This window comes from Bufo gargarizans, chromosome 6 (assembly GCF_014858855.1).
Source record: "Bufo gargarizans isolate SCDJY-AF-19 chromosome 6, ASM1485885v1, whole genome shotgun sequence".
In the NCBI taxonomy this organism is placed as follows: Eukaryota; Metazoa; Chordata; class Amphibia; order Anura; family Bufonidae; genus Bufo; species Bufo gargarizans.
Window position 1 is genome coordinate 332,251,924 of NC_058085.1, and position 26,132 is coordinate 332,278,055.

Below are 26,132 nucleotides of genomic sequence, written 5' to 3' on the forward strand. Positions count from 1 at the left end.
TCGGACTATGCGGGGACACACTCAAAACTGGTAACACCCATCGGGACCTTAATTTCAAATGGCTAGTAATTTATTCATAATTTTAGCAGGAATAATAGAGGTACAGCACAACACAGTCATAAAAATACATGCTTCAGAATCATTACAAGGGGAATGCAAGTAGTTACTACAAGAGACATGTCAGCAGAGGTGAAGGGTCCTCGTCAAATGTAGATGATGCCCATTGTGTTGCTGCAAGACAAGAGACAACTGAGCCACTGACTTGACTTCTAGCATACAGATATCGTGGGGGGTGTTTCCAAATATGGGACCTTCCTTGTTAGCCAGAGTGGACAGCCACTGTAAAGATCTGTATGGTCAATCACAGGCTTCAATACTATGTAGTGTATATGAGGTTGCTTGCAACTTCCCCTAGCATTAAATATCCAGCAGGAGGAGCTGATGAGACTGAATTTAGTAAACGACCCTATTATGTGAAATCCACCAGGTTTTTAATTTCTGCAAACTGTCGTGCCATGGTAACTTACAGGTTGCAACACAACCACATTCACCATCATTAGCTGCCATGGAGCAGACTTATGTAGTGCCCTGAAGCAAGGGGACTTTGGACGTTCGTGGACTTTTGCCCTTATTGCTAGTACGCAAAACCATCTACTCACTACTTTGTTGAACTTTGAAGGGTTAACTTGCACTGTGATTTATGCTGTTGTATGTACTTATGCTGTTTTACATTGTTGAACAGCATTCGTATGTTTATTATAATATATCCTGTTTATTTGCACTGTTATTACACTATAGCTGCACTGTACTGTGGATAGGATTAATGTACAGCTGACTAATACTAGGAGAGACTATGACTTTCTACCTATACTTGTTTATGTCTGGAAAAACTGCTTAGTCATTCCCATAGACTTGCATTCAAACTCTATACAAGTCTATGACAGACAGAAAGTAGTAACGTTGTATTTGTTTAGGCTGAGTTTCTCCACTCCACCCCTCCCACTAGAAGGTTCTAGTTCAGCTACAGACTGTATATGAAGAGAGCAGTTAGAGACCCTAGTGTTCTACAGTTAGGGACCCGTGTTTAGTAGGAGAGACTCTGCCAGACTGCATGGGTGACCAGAAGAAGATGCTCAGATTAGGATGCTGAGCCTCAGATCCTGGGTTACTAGCCCTTTGACTAAGCAGCCAGCCGGACTACTGAGCCACAAACGGTAGGTCTCCAGCCTTCTGAGAGAGTGAGGGGCAGCTAGCTCGGGCCTTTCCTCAGCACAGAACCGTCTTCTGCCATGGAGGTGACCGGAGAAGCCAGCTCAGTGCCTCGCCTGTATTGTTTTGCACTTGAGTTCCTCCAGTAAAGAAGCACACTGGTTTACTGCAGACCTTGACTCTCTAGACGTGTTTATTATTGGGGTGCACCACACCTTACCATCCCTTCTGGAGAGCAGCAACACATGGTGACACATCAGGGGTGTCCGGTGGACCTAGCGTAGTGTTGGGGGCACCTCAAACCCGCCACTGCTCCTATGTCACAAGGCCACTAGTCACTGTGTAGTGTAGAAAGCTTTTTACGCTATGGAGGTAATTTAGAAAGACCGGCATCTTACGCTGATCTTTGATTCCACCATGCTCTGCCAAAGGATGCGCCCGATTTATGATGAAACATAAATTAGGCGTACCGTCATCAGTCCTTGTGCCTGGAGTAAAAACTACACCCACCCCTGACTGAAGTACTTTTTCGCCAATATTTATGCCTCTTTCCAGGTGTAAATGTTAGTCAGGGCCAATGTCCTGGACCCGGCCTGGTCCCATCACACCCCTGCCACTCCCAAGGGTCGAGGACAGCGTAAAAATGATTGTGCAACAAAATTATAGAAGGGGCATTAAAAAAGATGCCCAACTGGGTATTTCTATCTTTTTACGCCAGAAACTTGTGCAAAAATGTTAGTCAATGACCTCCCATATTTTCTGTTCCTATGATAATTTCTTTCTCCAAAATTAGAATATGCACTTTACAGAAATACTTGATTCCACCAATTATCACATTTTCAATCACACCTTCACTATTCTACCGCTGATGGGGATTATCTAATTAACACCTTCCCGGACTACAATCTTGTGGTGCTGTATCCCCAGTAACGATATTAATGGCCGTGTGCCCGTGGTTCACATCGCTGAATCCTTCTGCTGTAAACAAGGTGCAGCGGCGACCATGTAAGCACCATCTCTCCAGGGTCCGCAGTCCCTGGCAGATATATTTGGCGGTTACCGTGGAGATGCTCGTCCTGGGAGTTTAGTGACAACCACTGGTTGCTAAGTAACATAGCCGTTACACTTGGATAAATGTTTCTCCTACCCTTCATTGTCAGTCATTGTAAAATGGATGTGACCCTCAAAAGTTGAAGGGATCTAGTGGGACAAAAAAAAGTGTAAAACAAAAAACATTCACTATTGAAAAAAAAGTTAATATTAGGTATCGCCACACTCTTTAAAAATATCACATAATCTACCACGTCTGGTGAACGCTGTAAAAAAAATAATACATTTTTTTGTCACATGGCCTCCCAAAAAACAATATCAAGCAGTGATCAAATTGTTGTATGTACCCCCAAAATGGTACCAATGAAAACATCCACTCATTCCGTAAAAAAACACATCCTCACACAACACTGTAACCAGAAAATAGCAAAGCATAAATGTTTTGTATAAAAGTGGTTAAATGTAAAAAAAAAAATATATAGAAAATTAATATCTCTGTAACTGTACTGACCAGCAAAATAGAGTTAACATGTCTTTTCCCCGCACAGTGTACGCCGCAATAACAAACCCCGAAAAGCAATGAAAGTGTTGCTGCCATTTCTTTATCCTGCTTCCCAAAAAGCAAAAAAGTGATCCAAAAGTTGTATGTACACCAAAATAGAACCAATAATGACAGCAACTCATCCCACAAAAAATAAGTCCTGACACAGCTCCATTGAGAGAAAAATAAAAGACATATGGTCAGGGCGGATGTCAAAAGAGCTGCGTGAGCCCCTCTCACGGCCCCTGGCAGTGTACATAATGGTCTGAAACTTTTAGCATTAATTAATTAGGACCATCAGTTAGGGTACTTTAACACTAGCGCTGTTCGGATCCGGCAAACCGAATGCAAACGGAAATATGTTTTTTCCAGATCTGTTAGATGGATTCGGTATCATCCGGAATAACAGATCCGGTATTGAAATTTTTTTTAAGACCAAAAGCAAAACTAGCTCCTCCTATGTCCCAGCGCATGAGCAGACTGGAAAACCGGATCCAGCAACGCGGCAATTTTCGAAACACTTGGTATCACATTAATACATCTCTATGGAAATTAATGCTGGATCCAGCAAGTGCAGTAGTGTTCCGGATACAGCTCTGCAGCCCCTTTATTCACAGGACCTGTGGCAGTCCTAGTGGTTGGACCCTCATGATCATAAAGTGGTGTCATAACTAGAGATGAGCAAAGTTTTGGAAAATTCGATTCAGCTGCTTCCCCAAATTTTACAAAAAAATTCACTTTGTGTTCCGGGATTTTGTCCGGTCAAATACCGTACAAGGGACGGAACGGAAGGCATCCTGATGCATACTGAACGGATTGCTTTCCATTCAGAATGCATTTTTACAAAACTGATGCATTTTTTCCCGGTATTAAAATCCTTCAAAGAATAACGCTATTGTGAAAGTACCCTTACTTATGCACATGGCCAACTGCCGTGGGTGCCCTTCTGAATTCAACTGTCCTCAGGACGGTCATATAGTTGAATACTGTGGTGAGGGCGACAGTATTTTATGGTGCACTGTGGTATCTGGTTCTGCTGGGGCGGTATTTTGTGCTGCACTGCGGTATTGCAGGCCCCACCTACTTCTGTTGTCCCTGCCTACTTATTCTGGCCCTATCTACTTGTGTTGACCCACCTTCCATCAATTTGGACCCGCCTACAACATGGGGCCACTTTTAGGTTTTTTTCCAGAGCCACTTTAAGTTCCCAGTCCACCTCTGCATATGGTTGTCAGAAAACATCTGTTCCAGTACCACAGAGGCTGCACTGCAAAAGCCAAAAGGAGATCTTTCCCTTCTGAAGCCTTCAGTATACCCAACAACTAGCATTTATGGCATTTCAGAACCCAGTAGAATCCCCCCCCCCAAACAATTTAAGTAGTGTGGTGTAAGTCTCAGATGGCACCTGCTGGGCACAACATATTGGGCACGGAAATGCCATATCTGTGGAAAAATGTTCACTTTACGCGATCTTCTGCGCATTAATTTCTGCAAAATACCTGTGGTGTCAAAATGCTCACACCACCCCTTAATACCTTGATGGGTGGAATATCCAAAATGGGGTAACTTTACTTCATTTATTATTTCACCCCAGATCCTGTACAGTTGTACAGTGCGTAAATCATCACATTGGTCCTCAAATGCCCATGGTCCTCTTTTACTCCTGAGCCAAAGAGTATGTCCAGGCAAAAGATTAGGGCCACATGTTTATAAAACCAGGAAGCCCGGCATAAAAACAGGAGGGCTTGCTCTTCACACTGGCATAGACTGGGCACAACATATGGAGCACTGAAATGGTGTATCTGTGGAAAAATTCCAATTTTCACTTTGCACCATCTGTTTTGAATAATTTTTTGTAAAACACCTGTTGGGTAAAAAAAGCTCACTACACCCCTTGGTAATTCTGTGAGGGGTGTGGTTTCTAACCACACCCCTCACTTCTTCAGGGTTTCTTTTTTTATTTAACCTCAGAGTCTCTGCAGTTGACGGTCAACGCTGTATAAATCACCAAACTAGGCCTCAAATGCACATGGCGCTCCTGTCTTTCTGTGCACTGCAGTGTGCCCATGCAGCAGCTTATGACCACATAAGGGGTGTTGTTGTATTCAGGGGAAAATGGGTAACAAATTGTGGGTAGATTTTTTTCCTTTTACCCCTTGTAAAAATGTAACATTTGGTCCTAAAGCTACATTTTATTGTAAAAAAAAAATTTAACTTTTCATTTTCACTGCAAAGTGTTTCTAAATTCCATGAAACACCAGTTGAGTGAAAGTGCTTACTACACCCCTTGAAAAATTTGTAGGGGGGGGTGTAGTTTCCAAAATGGGGTCACTTTTTGGAGGTTTCTATTATAGGGGTACCTCTGGGTCTCTTCAAATACGACATATTGCACAAAAAAACATTCCACCAAAATCTGCCCTCTAAACATTATATGGCGCTCTTTCCCTTCTGAGCCCTGCTGTGTGCCCAAACAGCAGCTTACAATCACATGTGGGGTGTTTCTGTAAACTGCAGAATCAGGATAATAAAAAGTATGGTTTGTTTTGCTGTTAACCCTTGCTGTGTTACAGAGAAATTAGTAAAATTAGAAAATGTTTACATTTCACTTCCATTTTGCTTCAATTCCTGTGGAACACTTAAAGGGTTAACATAATTTTTCGATAATTAGTTTTGAAAAACGTGGTCATTTATGGGTGGTTTCTATCATGTAAGCATCTCACAAAGTGACTTCAGAACTGAACTGGTCCTTAAAGTGTTTTTTGGAAATTTTCTTGAAAACTTCTAAGGGTACTTTCACACTTGCGTCAAAGTTTTTCGGTATTGAGTTCCGTCCTAGGGGCTCAATACCGGAAAAAACTGATCAGTTTTATCCTAATGCATTCTGAATGGAGAGCAATCCGTTGAGGATGCATCAGGATGTCTTCAGTTCAGTCCTTTTAAGGTATTTGGACGGAGAAAAAAACACAGCATGCTGCATTTTTCTCTCCAGCCAAAAATCCTTAACACTTGCCGGAATACCAGATCCGGCATTTTTTTCCATTGGCATTAAAATTGCCACATTGACGGATCCGGTCTGCACATGCGCAGACCTTTAAAAATGTAAACAAATAAATACCTGGTCCGTTTTTCCGGATGAAACCGGAGAGATGGATCTGGTATTGCAATGCATTTGTGAGACAGATCCGGATCAGTCTACAAATGGTTTCCGCTTCCATACAGATTGCCGGATGCGGCAGGCAGTGCCGGCGATGGAACTGCCTGACGGAATCCAGTAACGCAAGTGTGAAAGTACCCTTAGCCTAAAAAAATAAAATTACATTTACAAAATGATGCCAACATAAAGTAGACATATGGGGAATGTTAAGTAATAACTATTTAAATTTTTTTTTAGATATCACTTTTAGATAAAAGAAGGGAAATTCAAATTTAAAAAATAGCAAATTTTTTAAAAATTTCTGTAAATTTTGGATTAGTTTTTTTATAAATAAAGGCAAAACATATCGACCCAAATTTACTACTAACATAAAGTATGAAGTGCCACAAGTCTGAAAATAGAAAGGGATGCAAATGAGCTCTTAACAAGGGCAGCACGGTGGCTCAGCGCTGGGGTCACAGGTTTGAATCCGATCAAGGGCAACATCTGCATGGAGTTTGTATGTTCTCCCCATGTTTGTGTGAGTTTCCCCTGGGTACTCCAGTTTCCTCCCACCAGGGCTTTTTTTCTCAGAGAAAAGGTGGTGGAACTCACCCCCCTCGCCTGGCCACGCCCCTACCCACCCCTAGGACCGCCCCTTTAGAGAACAGGGACGCAAGTAAAATTTGGGGGGGGGGGGGGGCTATAAAAGTCCAGCCCAGCAAAGAAACCCCCCAGATGGGGATGGCACTGTTAATGGGGGATCTGGGGATGGCACTGTTATGGGGTGGAGGATCTGGGGATGGCACTGTTATGGGGTGGAGGATCTGTGGATGGCACTGTTATGGGGTGGAGGATCTGTGGATGGCATCCACAGATCCCCCATCCTATAACAGTGCCATCCACAGACCCCCCCCCCCATCCTATAACAGTGCCATCCACAGACTCCCCCACCCCATAACAGTGTCATCCACAGACCCCCCACCCCATAACAGTGCCATCCACAGACCCCCCCCACCCCATAAAAGTGCCATCCACAGACCTCCCCATCCTATAACAGTGCCATCCACAGACCCCCCCACCTCATAACAGTGCCATCCACAGACCCCCCCACCCCATAACAGTGCCATCCACAGACCTCCCCATCCTATAACAGTGCCATCCACAGACCCCCCCCACCCCATAACAGTGCCACCCACAGACCCCCCCACCCCATAACAGTGCCATCCACAGACCCCCCCACCCCATAACAGTGCCATCCACAGACCCCCCCCCCCCCCACCCCATAACAGTTAGTTAGTTATTCTATAAGATTGTTAAGAGCTCATTTGCATCCCTTTCTTTCCAGAATTCCAGAGGAGCATGTATAGCCTATAAGACTCATCCCGCCAACTAAGGTGCTCTCTCCCACAGATTTGCTGACCCCCCAAAATCCTGACTTGGCCTCTCACACAGTTAAGCCATTGCTCTCACAAAAATTCCACTCAGAGCATTCATTGGCAGGTCCCTCAGATTTGTTGGGAAGAATAGTAAGATATGCAGCATTTTTCTTCCTCCCAAGGCAATGGACTCCAGTGTAACTTTGCTGGTGCTGTCTTGTGATGATCCAGCACAGCACCTCTGGGTGGGTCAGCATCTACAATCAACATGTAACTGTAAAGTCATGCCATATTTTGCAATTAACTGAGCTATTTGCTTTCTACCACCACACTCTATAAACATCTAAAAAGACAAAGAGCATATGCTACATCTCAAATCACATATGCATATGCTACATCATAGCGCAACGCCAGGCTCCACCAGTGATACAAAAGGCCAACGGGCACCTAAGTACGTATACACCGCCACACAGAGGGCTCTAGTGGGTGGGTAAGTGAGTCAGTAGAACATGTGAACTCCCTGGGGAACCTGGCCCACTCCACAACTCTCTATAATTGGTGGGCACCTTGTTGGGGAAGCAGTGCTACCTCTAAATCTAGGAAAACATGGACAACCCTCCGTTAGCTACTATAATCCCCTATTTATGGGAGACTGAAGTCCACCATACTGTCCGGGACGCTGCTGAAAATGATAAAATCAGAAATCTCCTTACTGGGAAGCTGGCCGCCAGTAAGAAGCATTCGGATTGGCTCTCCAGAAGAGTCACTCCAATCAGGTTCCTGCTATGTGTGGCATTTTCTATTATCAGCCACTGCAAGTACCCCTTGAGGTTACACCTACTGCACATTGAGAACCATGGTTCTAGATTAAAGGAACACACAATGTGGCGATTAGCAATTCTGGAGCATCTATTCTTATAGCTATATGTTGTGCCATTTCATTATTATTCCTGCTAGAAGTTATGAATGAATTGCTAAAAGCCTTCAGTAAGGGTACAGAGGAGAGGTAACCAGTTGGGGGGGTGTACCTGCACAGTCTGAAAATTACAGCACTGATTGGATAGAGTGAGTCTGTGCAGGTACACGCCCCCAACTGGTTACCTCCCCTCTGTACCCTTACTGCAGACTGCTAGCAATTCATTCATAACTTCTATAAGGAATGGGACAACATACAGCCATAAGAGCAGATACTCCAGAATTGTTAGTACGTGGGGAATGCATGAAGCTATTGAACCAGACATGTCAGTAGTGGTGAAAGGTCCTCTTTAAAAATGGTTTAGATGAATTCTTAAAAGTAAACAACATAAATGCTTATGAAAACGTGTAGAAATCTGAGTCTCATTTCCTTCTGGGATTCTCTTCCCCACCTATCCCTTGGTTGAACTTGATGGATTTATGTCTTTTTTCAACCATATTAACTATGTAACTATATAACTATTTACCAGAATTACCAGGAAAAATAAATAAAAACCTGTTCAAGTTCAAATTAATTTCCATTTAATTTGTGGTCAATGAATCTATCTAAGGGAATGCTTGCATATAAACCCCTCCAGCCATCCTACTAGTTTATTCTTAAGGCACCCCTGCATAAAAATAACTATATGAATATGAAATATAGCACATTCATAAACATTTATCCAGTCCAATATTATAAAGCCTCAGTCAAGGCAGAGATATACTCCACAAGACCCCCATACTCTATCGCCTGCTGCAGCTGAGTGGAGATGACCATGACATGCCTACAACACATGATGACAGCAAAAACCATGATAGGAGCTGAGGAGGTTTACGAGGTGACGCCCCTGCAGGCCAGAACAAGAGGTCCAAGGCAGGGTTCCCTAATACATCTCATGTAGGGGAGCAGGGTGGTATAATTCCCCGAGGCGCTTCATGTTCACGTATGGCTGAAAATAAATTTCATACATGAAGATGGGGTTATGTGTGGATTTCTGCAACCAGATGAATGAGACAGCTATGGGACAAATATGCCATGTGTGAACATACCCTAAAATATTTTCTTACGCTGCCAAGATGGAAGTTAACTCCTTGGGAATGCATATAAAAAAACAAGCTCAGATACTGCATGGATGCCACCTATAGGAACCAGACTACATAGACAGGCATCTTCGGTCTACATCTTAAGGTTGAGGTAATCTGCAATTCCCAGCCATTAAGTAATACCCAGAATATTAATAGCACTAGTAGAGTTATTATATGACCAGGAATATAACAGATTCACATCTCTATCACTAGGACAGGGTACACTTTGTACTAGGAGTAAAGCAATTTTTGGAACTAAATAAATTAAATTTACTTGGCTCTGGAGACGCCATGGTGGAGACAATGATGGGTGGTCCGGTCCGCCTGCTTGCTTTCTGGTAAGGTGAGTGGAGAGAGGACTGACTGGCTATATTGGGGGGTGGCAAGCTCACTGAGGTCTCCAGATGGCTCCCCTGTTTGCGTAGCAGTTGTGGGCTGCAGTGTGGGCTGTGCACCGGAGAGGAGGGTGGGAGGCGCTCCCTTTTCATCAGCTCCATGGGTACAGTGTAGCTTGTAGGGTAAGCAGTCTTTGGCCCAGTGTTGACGTTAGTATGTACGACAGTCATAGGGATGCCGGACTGAGCAGGGTAGGCAGAAGCAGGTCGAGGCTGCACAGGAACAGAGTACGCTGCTGTTTGCATGAACTGTGGATTTTGGACAGCCATTCCACAAGTTGGGTAGCTGGCAGTTTCCAGCAGGTGCTGAGATGGAGCACTAGACGGCCGGCGGTTTAGTTCAGCCATTCGTGGCGAAACTGGCTGCAGAGACAAGGAATGTGGTTGGTTCAGAGCTCCGTCCATCATAGGACTGTTAAGCGACTGCGCATTGAAATCGCCGCGCATGAGATCACCGCGATGGCTGAAGCTGTTGGAGCGAGCTCGGGATCTCAGAGAGTTGCTTTTGTGTTGGTCTTGTCTTAGCATCTGCAGATCCGTCCTGTAGCTCTTGATAAGTCCTAAAAGCAATCTTGCCTGGCCAAGATTAGCAGCCACTGATTTAAGGTCGTGCTCTTCCATAACAGCCAATGAACTGGGCGTGTCGAACCCTTGCTGTATTAATGCGCTAATAGTGCTTTCAGAAAGGCCTTCGTTTCGAAGGACGGCGAGGAACTCCATGTCCACCGTCCTCTTCAGTTCAGATCCAGAGAGCGACATGGGAAGCTGGACATGAGACGGTGCTACGGAGTTATCATAGGTGTCATAAGCCATCTTTGCACCAACGTTCTCCCTCGCTGAGCCATGATAACCACGATTTGCTGGAATAGACGAAGTCCCCAGTGTGCCGTCCATAGCAGCAGATTCATTGGGCTCCACCACAAGGCAGGTAGGAGCCGCCTGCCTCCCTGTTGAGGGATCAATGGATCTTTCCATCATCTCATTATAAAGCTGTCTACTGGGGAAGGTAGAAGCCTCTGAGCCATACCTGGGGTTGGAAGTTTCTATGGCGTATCTGGCAGGGGAAGAATCCCGACTCCTTGAACGCTGTCCCTCAGTCATGACTCTTCCCGCAGGATCTCTGTACAGGCGACCCACTTCTTGTGGGTGATAGGGACGCGCAGGAGCCTGATCCCAGGCTGTCCGGCTGGTTGGGGGCCCATAAGCCTGTCCTGCACGGTTAAGCATTGGGTCTCTATAATAACGAGGATCCTCCAGGGATCTGCCCGGCAAAGAAGGCTCATTATAATAATCGTGAGTTTGCACGGATCCACGCCCAGACATCGCCACTTGTCTCTGGTAGGGATAGCTGAAGTCAGGTACCGAGTTATTCCTCGCTGGCCTGCGGTCTTGACGCACTAAGTGACCTTGCTGACCTCGGATATCTGCGTCCGGGTAGGAACAGACGTCCGTCTTTATCTCCGAGCTGCCTGGCACGATAATATCGCGGGATCTGCTGCTTGGCAGCTTGTAAAAAGCTTCCTCTCCGTTGTAGGTCAGAGAATTGTTTATGCCGGCTGCTCTGTGATATCCTGACGAGACGTCTCCCTCCCAGCTGCCTTCATACCAACCTGCAGCATCCCAGCTACGAGAACGGCTGATGTTTGTCTGCTTGCTTGGAACCGGCATTGGAAAAAAAAAAAAAACCTCTGAGCTTAGACACCGTGCTAGAGGAGGAGGCAAGGAATCCTCTCAGTCAAAATCTTCTGTTACACGTATTAAAAAAAAAAAAACTACACACAATAAGCAAACGTAGCTGCACCTGAGCTCTCCGGAGGCACAAACAGAAACGGGCGGCTTGAGTTACGAAAGTATCGGCTGAATTATTAATCCCAGGTAATAGAAGATGACACAGTACAACACCCCGCAGATAGTGGTTTCAGCAGACTTCAGGCACAGACTGGGTGCCCGCCGCTAATCCTCACCGGCTTTGCCTGGACGTGATGGGGACATTTTATTTGTATGGATAACTGTGCGCAGATTAGAAAACCTGCAAAGCCCTAATCCTGCGTTACACAGAGTGGGCCCAGTAAGAGACCCTCCCAGCAGATGGCTGAGCTCAGACACCCCCCCGACTGCTGCGAAAGAGAATCACAGAATTGAAATAAAATCTTCTCGCCTCCTACTACGCCTCACCCATGAAAGAGACCTCCAGCCGGGGTTAGGGTTTAATAAGACCGCAATACAATGCCGGGCAGCTTTTTTACTGTGAGATTTGGGGATTGAGGGAACACACTGATTAACAATGACAAGTCGTGTAAAATCCGCAGCAGAGGAAGGACTCAGATCATTGCCTTGCAAACACGTCACGGGGCACAGTCTCCTCCTTCACATCGAACATAGCGACGTAGGTAATTGTAAAAAAAAAAAAAAAATGTGCAAGTTCCAAAATAGGAAATTCTGATTTGCAGACTGCAAATAGTTTTAGGACATAACAGCCTGTAGTCTGCCGCTGAGATGCAGGGAGAATGGCATTTTTATGGCCGCCGCGGTCCACTTTCAGTTGATTCCTGTTTGAAGTGGTGGTTGTTTTCCCCTAGAAACAGCACCCCCCCTGTCCACAGGTTGTGTGTAGTACTGCAGCTCAGCACCATTCACTTCACTAGAGCACACGGGTCTATGACAGCCGCTTTAAAGGGGATCTGTTATGTTGTACACATTGTCATATCTGTAGGTGGCGTGTTAAAGAGCGGGAGGAGCTGAGCAGACCGATATATAGCTTTGTGGGAAAAGATTCAGTATAACTACACTTAGAAGTCCACTGGGCGGTGCTACACAGCGACTGACAGCTATTTCTGTATACACACTTATACAGGGAAGGCTGTCAATCACTGATAGGACCGCCCACTGGACTCCATACAAAGAGCATCATTTAAAGGAGAATCCCTATCTGGACATTCACAACATATTTATTTATTTTGCTTGCTTATATAGCGCTGACATATTCCGTAGCGCTGTACAGACATTAGCATCACTTGCTGTCTGCAGTGGAGCTCACAATCTAAATTTTCATATGTCTTTGGTAGAATACCGGAGTACCCAGAGGAAAGCCATGCAAACGTAGGGAGGACATACGAACTCCATGCAGAGGTTGTCCATGGTCACATTCGAACCTAAGACCCCAACGCTGCAAGGCACCAGTGCTAACCACTGAACCGCCGTGATGCAGTATATGCCATAAATGTCCAATAGGTGTGGGCCCCACTCCTATTACAAGATTAGGGCCCCGCTGTAAATGGAAGGCAAGCATCCTCTCCATTCACTGCTATGGGACTGTCGAAAATAGCTGAGCTCCGGAACTCCGATAGCAGTGAACGGAGAGAATGCCGCACCTGTTCAGCTACCTCTCCTATGTCCATTATGGGACTTCTGAAAATAGGTGAGCCAGCGCTCTGCTACTTTAGGGGGTCTCATAGCGGTGAATGGAAAGGACACTACGCATGTGCAGCTTGCTCTGCACACCTATAGGACAGCTATGGCATATCCCATCAATCTGCCATGCATGCCCAGATGGGAATACCCCTTTAAATGAGTAAAACACAAGTTAGGCCACGTTCACAGTGAAGGTTCCCGGCAGAAAACAGCATTGCCGGATTCTAGAGTTCACCGCCGGATCCCTATTGACTATAAATAGATTCAGTGGTGATCTGGCCACTTCCCAGCATAAATGTCATATTCTAGGTTCTTCAAAGTAGCCACCTTTTGCTTTGATTACTGCTTTGCAATGCCGGGTTTCGGTTGGACAAAAACCATTGCATGCAGCAGTTTTTGGTCCGGCTGACAGTCCGTATTTGTGCCTGATGTGCAGCGGGATCCTCTTGCCGCAGATGCAAACTAGGCCTAACATAATCATTATATCAATCTGCTCAGCTCCTTCTGTTCTGTACCATGATGCCCTCAGATCACACATGACATGACAGGTCTCCTTTATCGATATTACAACATAATCCTGTAATAGATGTATCCACCAGCATGCCTGACAAATAAAGTGAATAGGGAGTGTGTAATGCCTTCTGCATATTTCCTTCTGCGGATTTCGTATTTCGGAGGCTAAAGGAAGCCATTCCACCTGAGGTCCCAAATCCATTTACACTTAAATGCATCCTTAGCATAATTAATTTCCTGATCCGACTTGTCACTACCCGAACCAGCGGCTTATTCCTGCCATCGCACTAACTCACGCTGACCTTAATCCCTTCAGGATCTCGCGGTAATCCTTAAATCTATATGCAGAGGACAAAAATACAGAACCCAGGCATGAGTGGATAATGGTTTCCATACAGAATCTCCATCTGACGAAAAAATCTGCAGATTTTGCCTACGCTTTAGTGGTTGCGGCCTCTGCCCTGAAGGCCGTGCAGCACAATAATATCATGGGGGAATGGGGAGAGAGCAGATGTGACTCTTATTAGCTCGCCATGCTGGGATTAGGTGGGCATTAACCCCTCCACAGCTGTTTAACCCTTCCCAAATGGGTCATGGCAAATAGCTATTATATAAGTAGTTGTAGTGACCAAGCTTCTTCATCAACCACACGAAGAATAACTCATGTCATATACCCTCCTACATGGAGAAACAGTGCAGCATACCCCCAGGGAGAGCAGAAAGGATAGGAGTGGTTGTAGCAATGATGCAGATAGTGGTTACTCACGGTAGCGGTTCCCTCACTATGTAGCTCCCCTGGGGTCATGCAGTTTTGGGAAGGGCATACATTTCTTCCCTTCGAGGCACACCCTGGTTCTGAGGTTCTCCTTGCCTGGTGTTGGTTGAGGTGCCCTTAGTGTTGAGGGTTGCTGTGAGGTTCTAGGTCCTTTGGCAGCTGAAGGTGTCAGTGCAGTGTAGCGGTGCAAGAAATAATGAGGTCAGGTTAACAACAAATAGGTCTATATTGAAGTGTCAAGTTTAGGTACATTAGTCACAGTTCTCAGCATGCATGGACTGGCAGATCTTTCACAAGTGCAATTTCCACAGTTCTTAAAGGTTTCACAGTTGCAGAAGTAGTTAAAAGTTATGTACACCTTTGGGGGCAATTTTTATTTTATTGCATTGTACTCATTTTGAGCTAAAAATATATTTTTTAATTGGTCTTTATTAAAAATTTTGAACTCCTGTCTGTCACGATGCGGTGTTCTGGGAAGCGGGGACGGCCGGGGCGCGCTCGAGCCATCAGCGTCGCCCGTTCCCATGACAACCGCAACATGGCCGAGCTGATCGCTCGGCTGCATCAGAACTCAGGAGTCATGTGACGCTGGCCACGTTACATGACTCCACCAGCGCTATATTTTAAGAGCCAATCTGCTGGCCACAGATTGCCTGTTATTGAGGTATTTCCTGCATGATACTCACCTGGTTAGTTTGTTCCTACTTGGCTTCCGATTTCCTGTCCGTCTCATCCTCTGGTCTTGTCAAATTTCATTTGTAACATCCTGAGAAGCTGTCGTCTGGGGCCTTGGATCCGGAGGCCCCGCGTGAAGGGGGGGTACTATCACGATGCTGTGCTCTGGGAAGCGGGGATGGCCGGGGCGTGCTCGCGTCATCAGCGAGCCCGGTGTCGCCCGTTCACATGACTCCACCAGCGTTATATTTTAACAGGCAATCTGCTGGCCACAGATTTACTGTTATTGAGGTCCTTCCTGCATTAAACTCCCCTGGTTAGTTTGTTCCTGCTTGGCTTCCGATTTCCCGTCCATCTTATCCTCTGGTCTTGGCGTGCTCTCCTGGTTTGACTTCGGCTTGTCCTGACGATTCTCTGCTTGCTCCTTCGGTACCTTATCTGCTCTCTTGGTTTTGACGCGGCTTGTTTGACATTTCTGTTTATGTGTTGTTTGTCTTCCCCGCACTATCCTAGCTAAGGGTTTGTCGACCAGTTGTCCCTTGTTGCTAGGACTTGCGAGGCAAGTAGGCAGGGACAGGGGTGAGGGAGGAGTTCAGTGGTCACTACCCCACCCCCTGTGTGTGTGACAGAATAACAGGCCCATATTACCACTGTTATCATGAATCCTTTGGTTACCCTGACGGAGCATGTTTCTAATCTGACTCAGATGGTTCAGGAATTAGGGGAGAAACTCCAGTTACATGAGTCAGGACAGAGTGCTTCTTCTCCGCATGTATCTAGTCATCATATGGAGCCTCAGATTAAGCTTCCTGAACCGTTCTCAGGTGACCGTAAAAAGTTTCTTTCTGTCAAAGAGAATTGTAAACTTTATTTCAGATTATGCCCCTTGTCATCCGGTTCTGAGAGCCAGTGTGTGGGCATTGTAATCTCCCGTCTTCAGGGAGATCCCCAGGATTGGGCTTTTTCCTTGCCTGCTGACACTGGTTGTCTCAGTTCTGTCGAGGGGTTCTTCCAGGCCCTGGGTACCTTGTATGATGAACCTGACAGGGTCATAGTAGCTGAGACCGCTCTTAAGGCTCTGGTACAGGGAGATCAACCTGCCGAAGAGTATTGTACCCAGTTCAGGAGATGGTGTGTTCCTTCTGGTTGGAATGAACCAGCCCTAAAAAGCCAGTTCAGGTCAGGGTTGTCTGAAAATCTCAAAGACCTGTTAGTGAACTACCAGCTTCCTGAGACATTAGAGGAGACCATAACACTCGCTGTTCGACTTGACAGACGTGTTAGGGAGAGACGGCAGGAACGTTTGCTTTTTTCCCAGGAGGTGCTCCAGTCAGAGGTCTGTCCTGTGAGCAGAGCCGATTTCTCTTTTGAGGAACCCATGCAGGTTGGGATGATTTGTAGAGATCAGCGTTGCTGACAAGGGGCTTGTTTCTATTGTGGCGAGTCAGACCATTGGATAAACCAATGCTCCAAGAAACCTTCTTCCGGTAAATCTACCAAGACGGGGGAGCTTAAAGGGGTTATCCTACTTTGCCTTTTTATACTTACCTGCTGCCACCACGCGTTCACTTCCTGGATTCTGGCTGGGGGCGGGCTTCATCTTGATTAAAGTCTTCTCCTGGCCGGGCCGCGCACTGGACTGAACGCGCACGCTGCCGCACATGCGTCATGGTGACTTATTTCTGGCCAGTACAGTACAGAGCCAGCGTGCGCGTTTGCAGCTCTGTACTATTCTGGCCGGGAAGAAGTCGCGCATGTGCGGCAGCGTGCGCGTTCAGGACAGCGAGGGGCCCGGCCGGGAGAAAAGAAGGAGTCTTCTGCGCAAGCGCGGCCATCGGGATTTTGGAGAAGAGCGGTGGTCGTAACCAGGGGAGACCGAGTCACAACAATAAGGTAAGTGGGGATGAATTTTATCCTAAACAGTGGGAATTTGTTAATCAAGTATATTTACAAAAATGATCACTGTCAAATCATTAACAGATTTAACAGTGATCATTATGATCGGATAACCCCTTTAAGAACCAGGTATTTTCTAATGTGGTCAAGAAAAAGTTATTAGTACCTATTACTGTCTCCATGGGTATTAACAAATGTTCTGGTAATGCGTTCATTGACTCAGGTTCTGCTGCCAACTTTATTGATATGAGGTTTGCATTAAAGTTGGGTATTCTGATTTTGACTCTACCCACTCCTATCCACATCATTGCTATCGATTCCACCCCCCTGGTGGGTGGTACTGTGAAGTATTCTACCCCTGAGATATTCTTGACTGTGGGGGGGGGGTGTCACTCTGAAATATTCTCTCTGTTGCTCCTAGAAAACTTACCAGTAGAGGTGGTACTGGGAATGCCTTGGCTCCAGTTACATAACCCCATTATTGACTGGGCCAAGGGGGAATTGGTGAAATGGAGGGCTGAATGCGACTCGTGCTTGTCTGTAGTGCAAGCGGGGGTCTCAGCAGAATCCAATACATTGCCTTTACTCCTGAAGGAATATATAGATGTGTTCTCCTCCTCGAACCCCGAGTTGCTACCGCCCCATAGACCTTTATGATTGCGCCATTGAATTGGTAGAGGGGGCCAGATATACCAAAGGACGTATCTATAATCATTCCAGACCTGAACGCAAGGCCATGGAAGATTATTTTGAAGAGAGTCTCAGTAAGGGACACATTAGGCCTTCTGTGTCTCCTGTGGGGGCAGGATTTTTCTTTGTCAAAATAAAAGATGGAGGCCTCAGACCTTGCATCGACTACTGGGAGTTGAATAAGATTACGATCAAGAATCAATACTCCCTTACATTGATTCTTGATTTGTTTAATCAGGTAATGGGGGCTTCCTGGTTCTCTAAAATTGATCTGAAGGGGGCATATACTTTATTCGAATTAAGGAGGGAGACGAGTGGAAGACAGCTTTCAATACACCAGCTGGACACTTCGAATACCTTGTAATGCCTTTTGGACTCAGCAATGAGCCAGCTGTGTTTCAAAACTTTATGAATGATATTTTTAGAGAATTCTTCGGTAAATTTGTCATTCTTTACCTTGATGAGGTTTAGATTTTTTACCCTGATTTTGAGAGTCACGTGTCTCATGTGAAACAAGTGTTGGAAGTTTTGAGGAAGAATCAATTGGCGGCCAAACAGGAGAAATGTGTTTTTGGGGTAAAAGAGATTCTGTATCTTGGGTATATGCTCACTCCTCATGCTTTTAAAATGGATCCCAGCAAGGTATTGGCAATTTTGGACTGGGTAAGGCCATCATCCTTAAAGGCCTTACAACGTTTTTTAAGATTTGCTAATTATTACCGTAGATTTATAAATAATTTTTCAGTAATTGCTAGGCCCTTGACCGACCTCACCAAAAAAGGGGCGGACATGGAGAACTGGTCTGTTGAGGCTACTGAAGCTTTCGAGACACTTAAGAAGGCTTTCAGCTGCTCCCCAGTTTTGAATCAGCCGGATCAAGAGAGACCTTTCATAGAGGAGGTGGATGCCTCTGAGGACAGAGTGAGGGTGGTCCTTTTTCAAGGTCCCGCTAGTCCTACCAATTTAAGGCCTTGTGCCTTCTTTTCCCAAAAAATTTCTCCAACCGAGAGAAATTATGATGTGGGGAATCGTGAATTGCTGGCCATTAAATGGGCATTTGAGGAGTGGAGACATTTTTTTGAGGGGGCTAAGCATTGTGTTACCGTTGTTACTGATCACAAAAATCTGATGTTTCTTGAGTCTGCTAAAAGGTTGAATGCCCGTCAAGCCAGATGGGCATTGTTTTTCACATGCTTTCATTTCTCTATCACTTTCAGGCCAGGAAGTAAGAACGTGAAGGCAGATGCCCTATCCCGGAGTTTCTGTGCGTTTCAGCCTACGGACGCACCGCCTGAAACCATTTTGACAGCTAGTGTCTTTTTAGCAGCCGTGTCTCAAGACCTTACGGTTCTTATTGAGGCAGAACAACATCTGGCCCCGGCACTCACACCAACAGATAAGTTGTTTGTTCCTGAACAATTCCGTCTCCGGCTGTTGGGTGAGTGTCATTAATCTGTTTTGTGTGGACATCCTGGTATCAAGTGTACTAAAGAGTTGGTATCCAGGTCCTATTGGTGGCCCACCCTGTTTAAGGATATCAAGTCCTATGTGTTGGCCTGCGAGGTGTGTGCTAAGTCCAAAACCCCTAGAACTCATCCTGCTGGTGAACTGCGACCCCTACCCATTCCCATATTTCTATGGGCTTCATCAAGGATCTGCCACTTGTTGAGGGTAAGACTGTGGTTTGGGTAGTGGTCGACAGATTCAATAAGATGGTACATTTTGTTCCCCTTTGCTAAACTTCCGAATGCTAAGACTCTGGCCTCTGTTTTTGTGGAACAAATTGTACATTTGCACGGTGTACCCGAGAACATTGTGTCTGATAGGGGTGTCCAGTTTGTGTCGAAATTTTAGAAAGCCTTCTGTCAGAGGTGCCAAATCTCATTGTCCTTCTCGTCTGCCCATCATCCTGAGAGTAACAGGCAGACGGAGCGACTTAATCAGTCTGTGGAACAATTTCTCAGGTCATATGTCTCTGGTGATCAACAGTTGTGGGTTAAATACCTTCCTTTGGCAGAATTTGCGATTAATAACCATGTTAATTCCTCCGCTTTTGTAACTACGGTTTCCATCCTCGTCCATCCTGAGGCGGATAAGGTCTCGTCAGAACTGTGCACAGTTTGGGCCCTGGTTCAGTCGAACCTAGAGAAGGCTCAAAATAATTAAAAAATCTAAGCTAATAAGAGACGTTCTAGGGGCATGGATTTTCAGGTTGGGGATCAGGTGTGGCTGTCCTCTAAGAATGTGCCTCTTAAGGTGGCCTCCAGAAAGTTCGCACCTCGATTTATAGGTCCATACGAGATTACGGAGGTAATCAATCCAGTGTCGTTTAGATTAAGGTTACCTGATTTGTTCCACATCCATGATGTCTTCCATAAATCTCTCCTGAAAAAACATGTTACTTATGTTGTTCCTTCACAGCCCGCTCCGCCGCCAGTACTGGTTAATAATTCTGAGGAATTTGTGATTTAAAAAATTTTGGATGTGAGGAGGGTTCCGCAACGCCTTACAATATCTGGTACACTGGAAAGGCTATGGACCAAAGGAAAGGTCCTGGGTGCCAGCTCAGGATGTTCATGCCGCCAGACTTGTTAAAAAATTTCATTTGTAACATCCTGAGAAGCTGTCGTCTGGGGCCTTGGATCCGGAGGCCCCACGTGAAGGGGGGGTACAATCACGATGCTGTGCTCTGGGACATCAGCGAGCCCGGTGTCGCCCGTTCACATGACTCCACCAGCGTTATATTTTAACAGGCAATCTGCTGGCCACAGATTTACTGTTATTGAGGTCCTTCCTGCATTAAACTCCCCTGGTTAGTTTGTTCCTGCTTGGCTTCCGATTTCCCGTCCATCTTATCCTCTGGTCTTGGCGTGCTCTCCTGGTTTGACTTCGGCTTGTCCTGATGATTCTTTGCTTGCATCTCCGGTACCTTATCTGCTCTCCTGGTTTTGATGCGGCTTGTTTGACATTTCTGTTTATGTGTTGTTTGTCTTCCCCGCACTATCCTAGGTAAGGGTTTGTCGACCAGTTGTCCCTTGTCCCTAAGACTTGCGAGGCAAGTAGGCAGGGACAGGGGTGCGGGTGGAGTTCAGTGGTCACTACCCCACCCCCTGTGTGTGTGACACTGTCTCTGTGCAGCCTTGAGTTTCTCTAGTAGCAGGATCTGAATTCTTCACTCTGTTCTGTCAGGCAGCTCAGCTGATGGCTCCTTATCTCTGATCTATGACCTCCTAAAAACTCATTATAGCTCAATTCTTATCTTACTGATAAGAATGAGGTTTAAATAAGTATTTATGACCTCTTAGTAATTACTATCTAGACCGCCTATCCCGCAGTGAACACTACAGCCACCGTTGCCAGAGTACTATTGCCTACCATAGATTCTATTAAAAGTGACTTTAGCACAAAAACGGTTCGTGGACCCATTCAAGTCAATGGGACCGCTAAAAAACACGGAGGCACACAAGATTGTCATCCGCGTCCGTTTTTTTTACTTTCCTTCATGTCTGATGATCCTCCAAAAATAAAGAAAGACACACAGAAACAAAAACGGAAACGGATCACGGAACAACGGAACCCCATTTTGCGGAACGGAACACAACAACGGTTGTGTGCATGAGGCCGAAAAGTCCAGACTGCAGGTTTTGCCCCAAGAAGCCACATTAAAGGTGATATGCTAAAATTATAATGGAAGTGCTGTGTCTGTCACTGTTATGAGGGTACTGTGGCTGACACTTATGGAAGTACTGTGGCTGTCACTGGTAGGGTGCGTACTGTTGATGACATTGTTTTGTGAGTACAATGGCTGTCACTGTTGTGGAGTGTACTGTGGCTGACACTTATAGGACTGCTGTGGCTGTCATTGTTATGGGAGTACTGTGGCTGACACTTATGGGAATACCGTGGCTGTCACGGTTATGGGGGTAATGTGGCTGTCACTCATGGGAATACTGTGGCTGTCACTGTTATGGGGGTACTGTGGCTGACACTTATGGAAGCACTGTTGCTGTCACTGGTAGGGTGTGTACTGTGGCTGACATTGTTTTGTCAGTACAGTGGCTGTCACTTATAGGACTGCTGTGGCTGACACTTATGGGAGTACTGTGGCTGACACTTATGGGAGTACTGTGGCTGACACTTATGGGAGTACTGTGGCTGACACTTATGGGAGTACTGTGGCTGACACTTATGGGAGTACTGTGGCTGACACTTATGGGAGTACTGTGGCTGACACTTATGGGAGTACTGTGGCTGACACTTATGGGAGTACTGTGGCTGACACTTATGGGAGTACTGGGGCTGACACTTATGGGAATACTGGGGCTGTCACTGTTATGGGAATACCGTGGCTGTCACTGTTATGGGGTTACTATGGCTGTCACTTATGGGAATACTGTGGATGTCACTGTTATAGGGGTACTGTGGCTGACACTTATCGGAACACTGTGTCTGTCACTGTTATGGGGGTACTGTGGTTGTTACTGTGGAAGCAATTACCATCTATGTGGCTTTCAATGGGGGAAATAGGGAATTTCACAGAAGGACTGTATCGGTCACTGTTATGGGGACACTGTGACCGGCTCTGCATTTCTATATAAGTTGAGCTAATACAAGGAATCAGCAAAAGGCTATAATAACAATTAGAAAAGTACCACAGATGTAGAATGATGAAATATATCATTCGCTGCTGCAGGTATCTCTGCAATCTAAGTAGTGGCCACTGTGTAAGTGTTAAATAAAGTATCCGTGTCTACAGGAACGTGATCGCTCCACGGTAATGTTTACGTCAGAACAGTTTCCAAAGCAGAGATGTCTTCATCAAATACAATGTGGAACTAACTGGAGGGATGAGGAACAAAAGCAGACAAACAACCAAAAGGAGGGCGCAGATCTCATAACCAGAAGGTTATAGGGCACTCGGATCTGTTACTGATCACCAGGGGCCTATGAATAAATAACACCAAGATGATGAAGGCATCAGTGATCACATTTCAAAATGACTCAACAGTAAAGTAACCAGGAATAACATTAAAGGCTGGAACATGGGTCTGGTCTAGAAGAAACGTTAAAGAGTGTGAGCTCCAGCACAAATATATAATTCCTGCAGATACTAAATGGTCACTGTTCTTTCAAAAAACTTTGCATAACTCAATAGTACAGGTGAATATAAGAAACTTTACAATATATCTTATCAGAGAAAATGTATCTGTCTCCCTCTAGCAGCTCATGTCTCCTCTTTTCCCCCCTCTCCATAGCCTTCTGTAGATGTCTTCTAAAATGTAATCTAATCTATCTAATATAAGTTTTATCTCTCACGACAGAATTGGTTTAGGAGGGGGGAAAGAGAAAGAGGCATTCTTTTATAACCTATATTACAAAGTTTAATCTATTCACATGTTTAGAAGATATATTACAAAGTTTATTCTATACACCTCCCCTCCTGGACTATTGTATTTATCACATACAGTGATCATTTAAAGAATCAGAAGAGCAGCTACATAAGTGCAGAATGAAAGGGGTTAAAGACACTGTGTCACCTGTCATGCCAGATGGCAACATATACAAAGCTGCATCGATGTAAAAACGTTACGGGGCTGTCTCTTTTCTAGACACCTTTCAGTCTTGTCAAGGTAACCTTTGTGCTAGTATGCCATCACCGTGTAGCAATGATTGGAGAAAGCTCAGATCGCAGCAGTTTAACCCTTGCGATTCTGCAATTGCTAGAGCTGACAGTTTTCTTCTATAGGGTTTCAGACCTACAGTAGACAGACACAGATGACCATCTAGCTGGCCAACAGTTATCAATCTAGACTTTCCCACGAACATGGTTAATAACAGATCCAACCTGCCCAGTCCTTATCCGGACCCCCATGAACATAAGACTGCAGACACTGTAAGATACAACAGCTGTGACCCAAAGAGGTGACTGCAGTCTGTGATCCACCAATGATCTTCCAGCAGAAGGTTGTCCTGATGTGACCCTCATGACTTTCAATGAATTAATTTAACATTTTGGTGGGATCATACTGGCAGATTGCATCTTGAATACTGTGTCCGCTGCTGAGCAGTGATGCTAGAACACAACTGCAGAGCTTCATGGCGACCATAACTGGTCCCTAATAGACCACACCGACTCCACATATGTTCCATGGATGTTTCATGCCCAATCATAATGTGACTGACCAGGACTCTTTATCATTGCATATCACACTGATCACATATCAGCCCAGCCCTTGCTTGGCAGCATCTCCCCATCATGCATGGTCCAATCAAAGCTATAATCCCTCCGGCACAGCGGACCTAATGCGTGACAAGCTGACGACTTTCCCTTGTCTTATTAAACTAGGAATATACATAATTAACCAAGCCTCTGCATGCAACTTTATGAACACACTACTTGTCAGTGGACATTATGGAGGAATAATCTCCAAGGAGACATAGAGGACACTATTTATAAAAATAAAATAAATAAAAAATTAACCCATAAGTGACCTGCTTGTTTTGGGCCCTAATGACCAGGTGATTTTGTTTTTCATTTTTTCATTCCAAGAGCTATAACTTTTTTTTATTTTTCCATCTATGTGGCCGCATGAGCGCTATAGTTTTTAATGAATGGTACACATAACTTACTGATTAACTCTTTCTGGGAGGGAGATGGCAAAAAGCAGCAATACTGCCACTACGTTTTTACATCATTAGTTTTGCAGTGTTCATTTTTCGGCATAAATAACCCAATAACTTTATTCTCTGGGTAAGCACGATTACAGTGATACCAAATACATAGTTTTTTTTTACCTTTTACTACTTTTGCACAATAAAAACCTTTTTTTAAAAGAAGATTATTTTTTTTTGCATCGCTGTATTCCAAGACCCATAACTTTTTTATTCTGTGTGAGGGCTTGTAGTTTTTATTGGTATCGTTTTGGGGGTACATAACACTTTTTGGTTGCTTCTTATTCCTTTTTTTTTGGTGGCGAATCAGCAAAAAGCAGAAATTCTGGCATTATTTTGTTGTTGTTTTTACGGTGTTTACCATACAGGATAAATAAATTACATGATAATTGTGGATGCAGCAATACCAAACACGTGGAGGAGATTTTATTTTTGCAATTTTGTCCATTGAAAAGCTTTTTTCTTGGAATTTTTTTATTTTATAACTTTTTTTAAACTCTTTTTGTTAACCATTTAATAGTCCCATAAGGGTACTGTAATAGGCGATCTTTTGATCTTTGCACTATTTATGTAGTGCAGGATTACTATACTGACATTCACCAGCAGGCTGCTGGAGGCAGGTCTCAGGCCTTCACTAGGCCCTGGCTTGCCTGCACCGACACTGGCACATCGCAATCTCATTTGCAGGGTGCCAATGGGAGACAGAGGGAGTCTGCTCCTTCTGTAAGCGCTTACATACTGCGGGTGCTATTGCCCGTAGCATGTAAGGAGTTACACATACTGGATCTGTGCTCCTGCCAGTCCAGGCTGTTAGACCAGGAGCGCGGCTGTTATGTTAGGCTTTTTATGGCAGCGTAGCCTAAGGCACCTTAGTGACTACCGTAAAAAGCTGTATTTGTGGTCATTAACAGGTTAAATAAATTGGTATGCGTGAACACAAAAGATGCAGTAACAAAAGATGCAGTATGCTTTGCAATATACTGATAGTGCTCTGTCTACTCATACAGCTGATCGGCAGGGGTGCCGGGTGTCGGATCCCCGCCATTGTGATATTGATGACCTATCCTGAGGATAGGTCATCAATATAGGAGAGCCCGAAAAACCCCTTTAAGGCCTTATGCTGACCGTATTTTTGATCCACATCCGATCCTCCAATAATCCATCCCATTTATTTCAACTGAAGGGGTCGTAGCAAGTATGCATTCCCACATCCTCTTAACATGTTTCAGACTATGTAGATGCCTCTGCCAAAAGCGAGTGAGGCCATCACTCCATTCACCACTGTGGGACCGCTGGCGCTCAGCTATTATCTGGGCTCCAATAGCAGTGTACAGAGGGTGGATGTGCATACGTCGCTGCTCTCTGGTTATTTCGGGGGCTCGTTCAGGAGATAGGAGCGGGTGCCAGAGGTGAGACCTGCACCTATCTGACATTGATGGCTCATCCTATACCATCAATGTCTGAGATGACCCAACCCCTTTAAGTCACGACTGTGTCATTCCCTTCATAATCCTTGAATGGGAAACTAAGAACACCACTCACAGACCAAAAGGATCTTGGGTAAAGTCTGACCCATTACCTATGTGTCTGACCTATATAAAAACTGTGTCCTTGAGGTAGGAAGAGGGTTCCAGTGGGAATCTGTGAAGCTCTAGTGAACTCCATGCCCAAGAGAGTTAAGGCAGTGCCGGAAAATAAGGTGGCCACACAAAATATTGACACTTTGGGCACAATTTGACCATTTTCACTTAGG

The 26,132-nt window shown here is 45.1% G+C and overlaps 1 protein-coding gene across 5 annotated transcripts in view; it reads right to left on the bottom strand.

The window, feature by feature from the left end:
• The window catches only part of CTBP2 (C-terminal binding protein 2), a 117,396-nt gene that overhangs the window by 37,937 nt on the left and 53,327 nt on the right, over positions 1 to 26,132 (bottom strand). Inside the window, exon 1 of one of the 5 annotated variants that reach the window (XM_044296100.1) lies at positions 9,627 to 11,457. The exons of the other annotated variants lie outside the window; for them this stretch is intronic. Within the exon in view, the coding sequence (XP_044152035.1) occupies positions 9,627 to 11,415 (1,789 nt within the window). The 5' untranslated portion in view covers positions 11,416 to 11,457. Of the gene's footprint in view, positions 1 to 9,626; positions 11,458 to 26,132 lie in introns of those variants that run through there. 5 annotated transcript variants of the gene reach the window in all.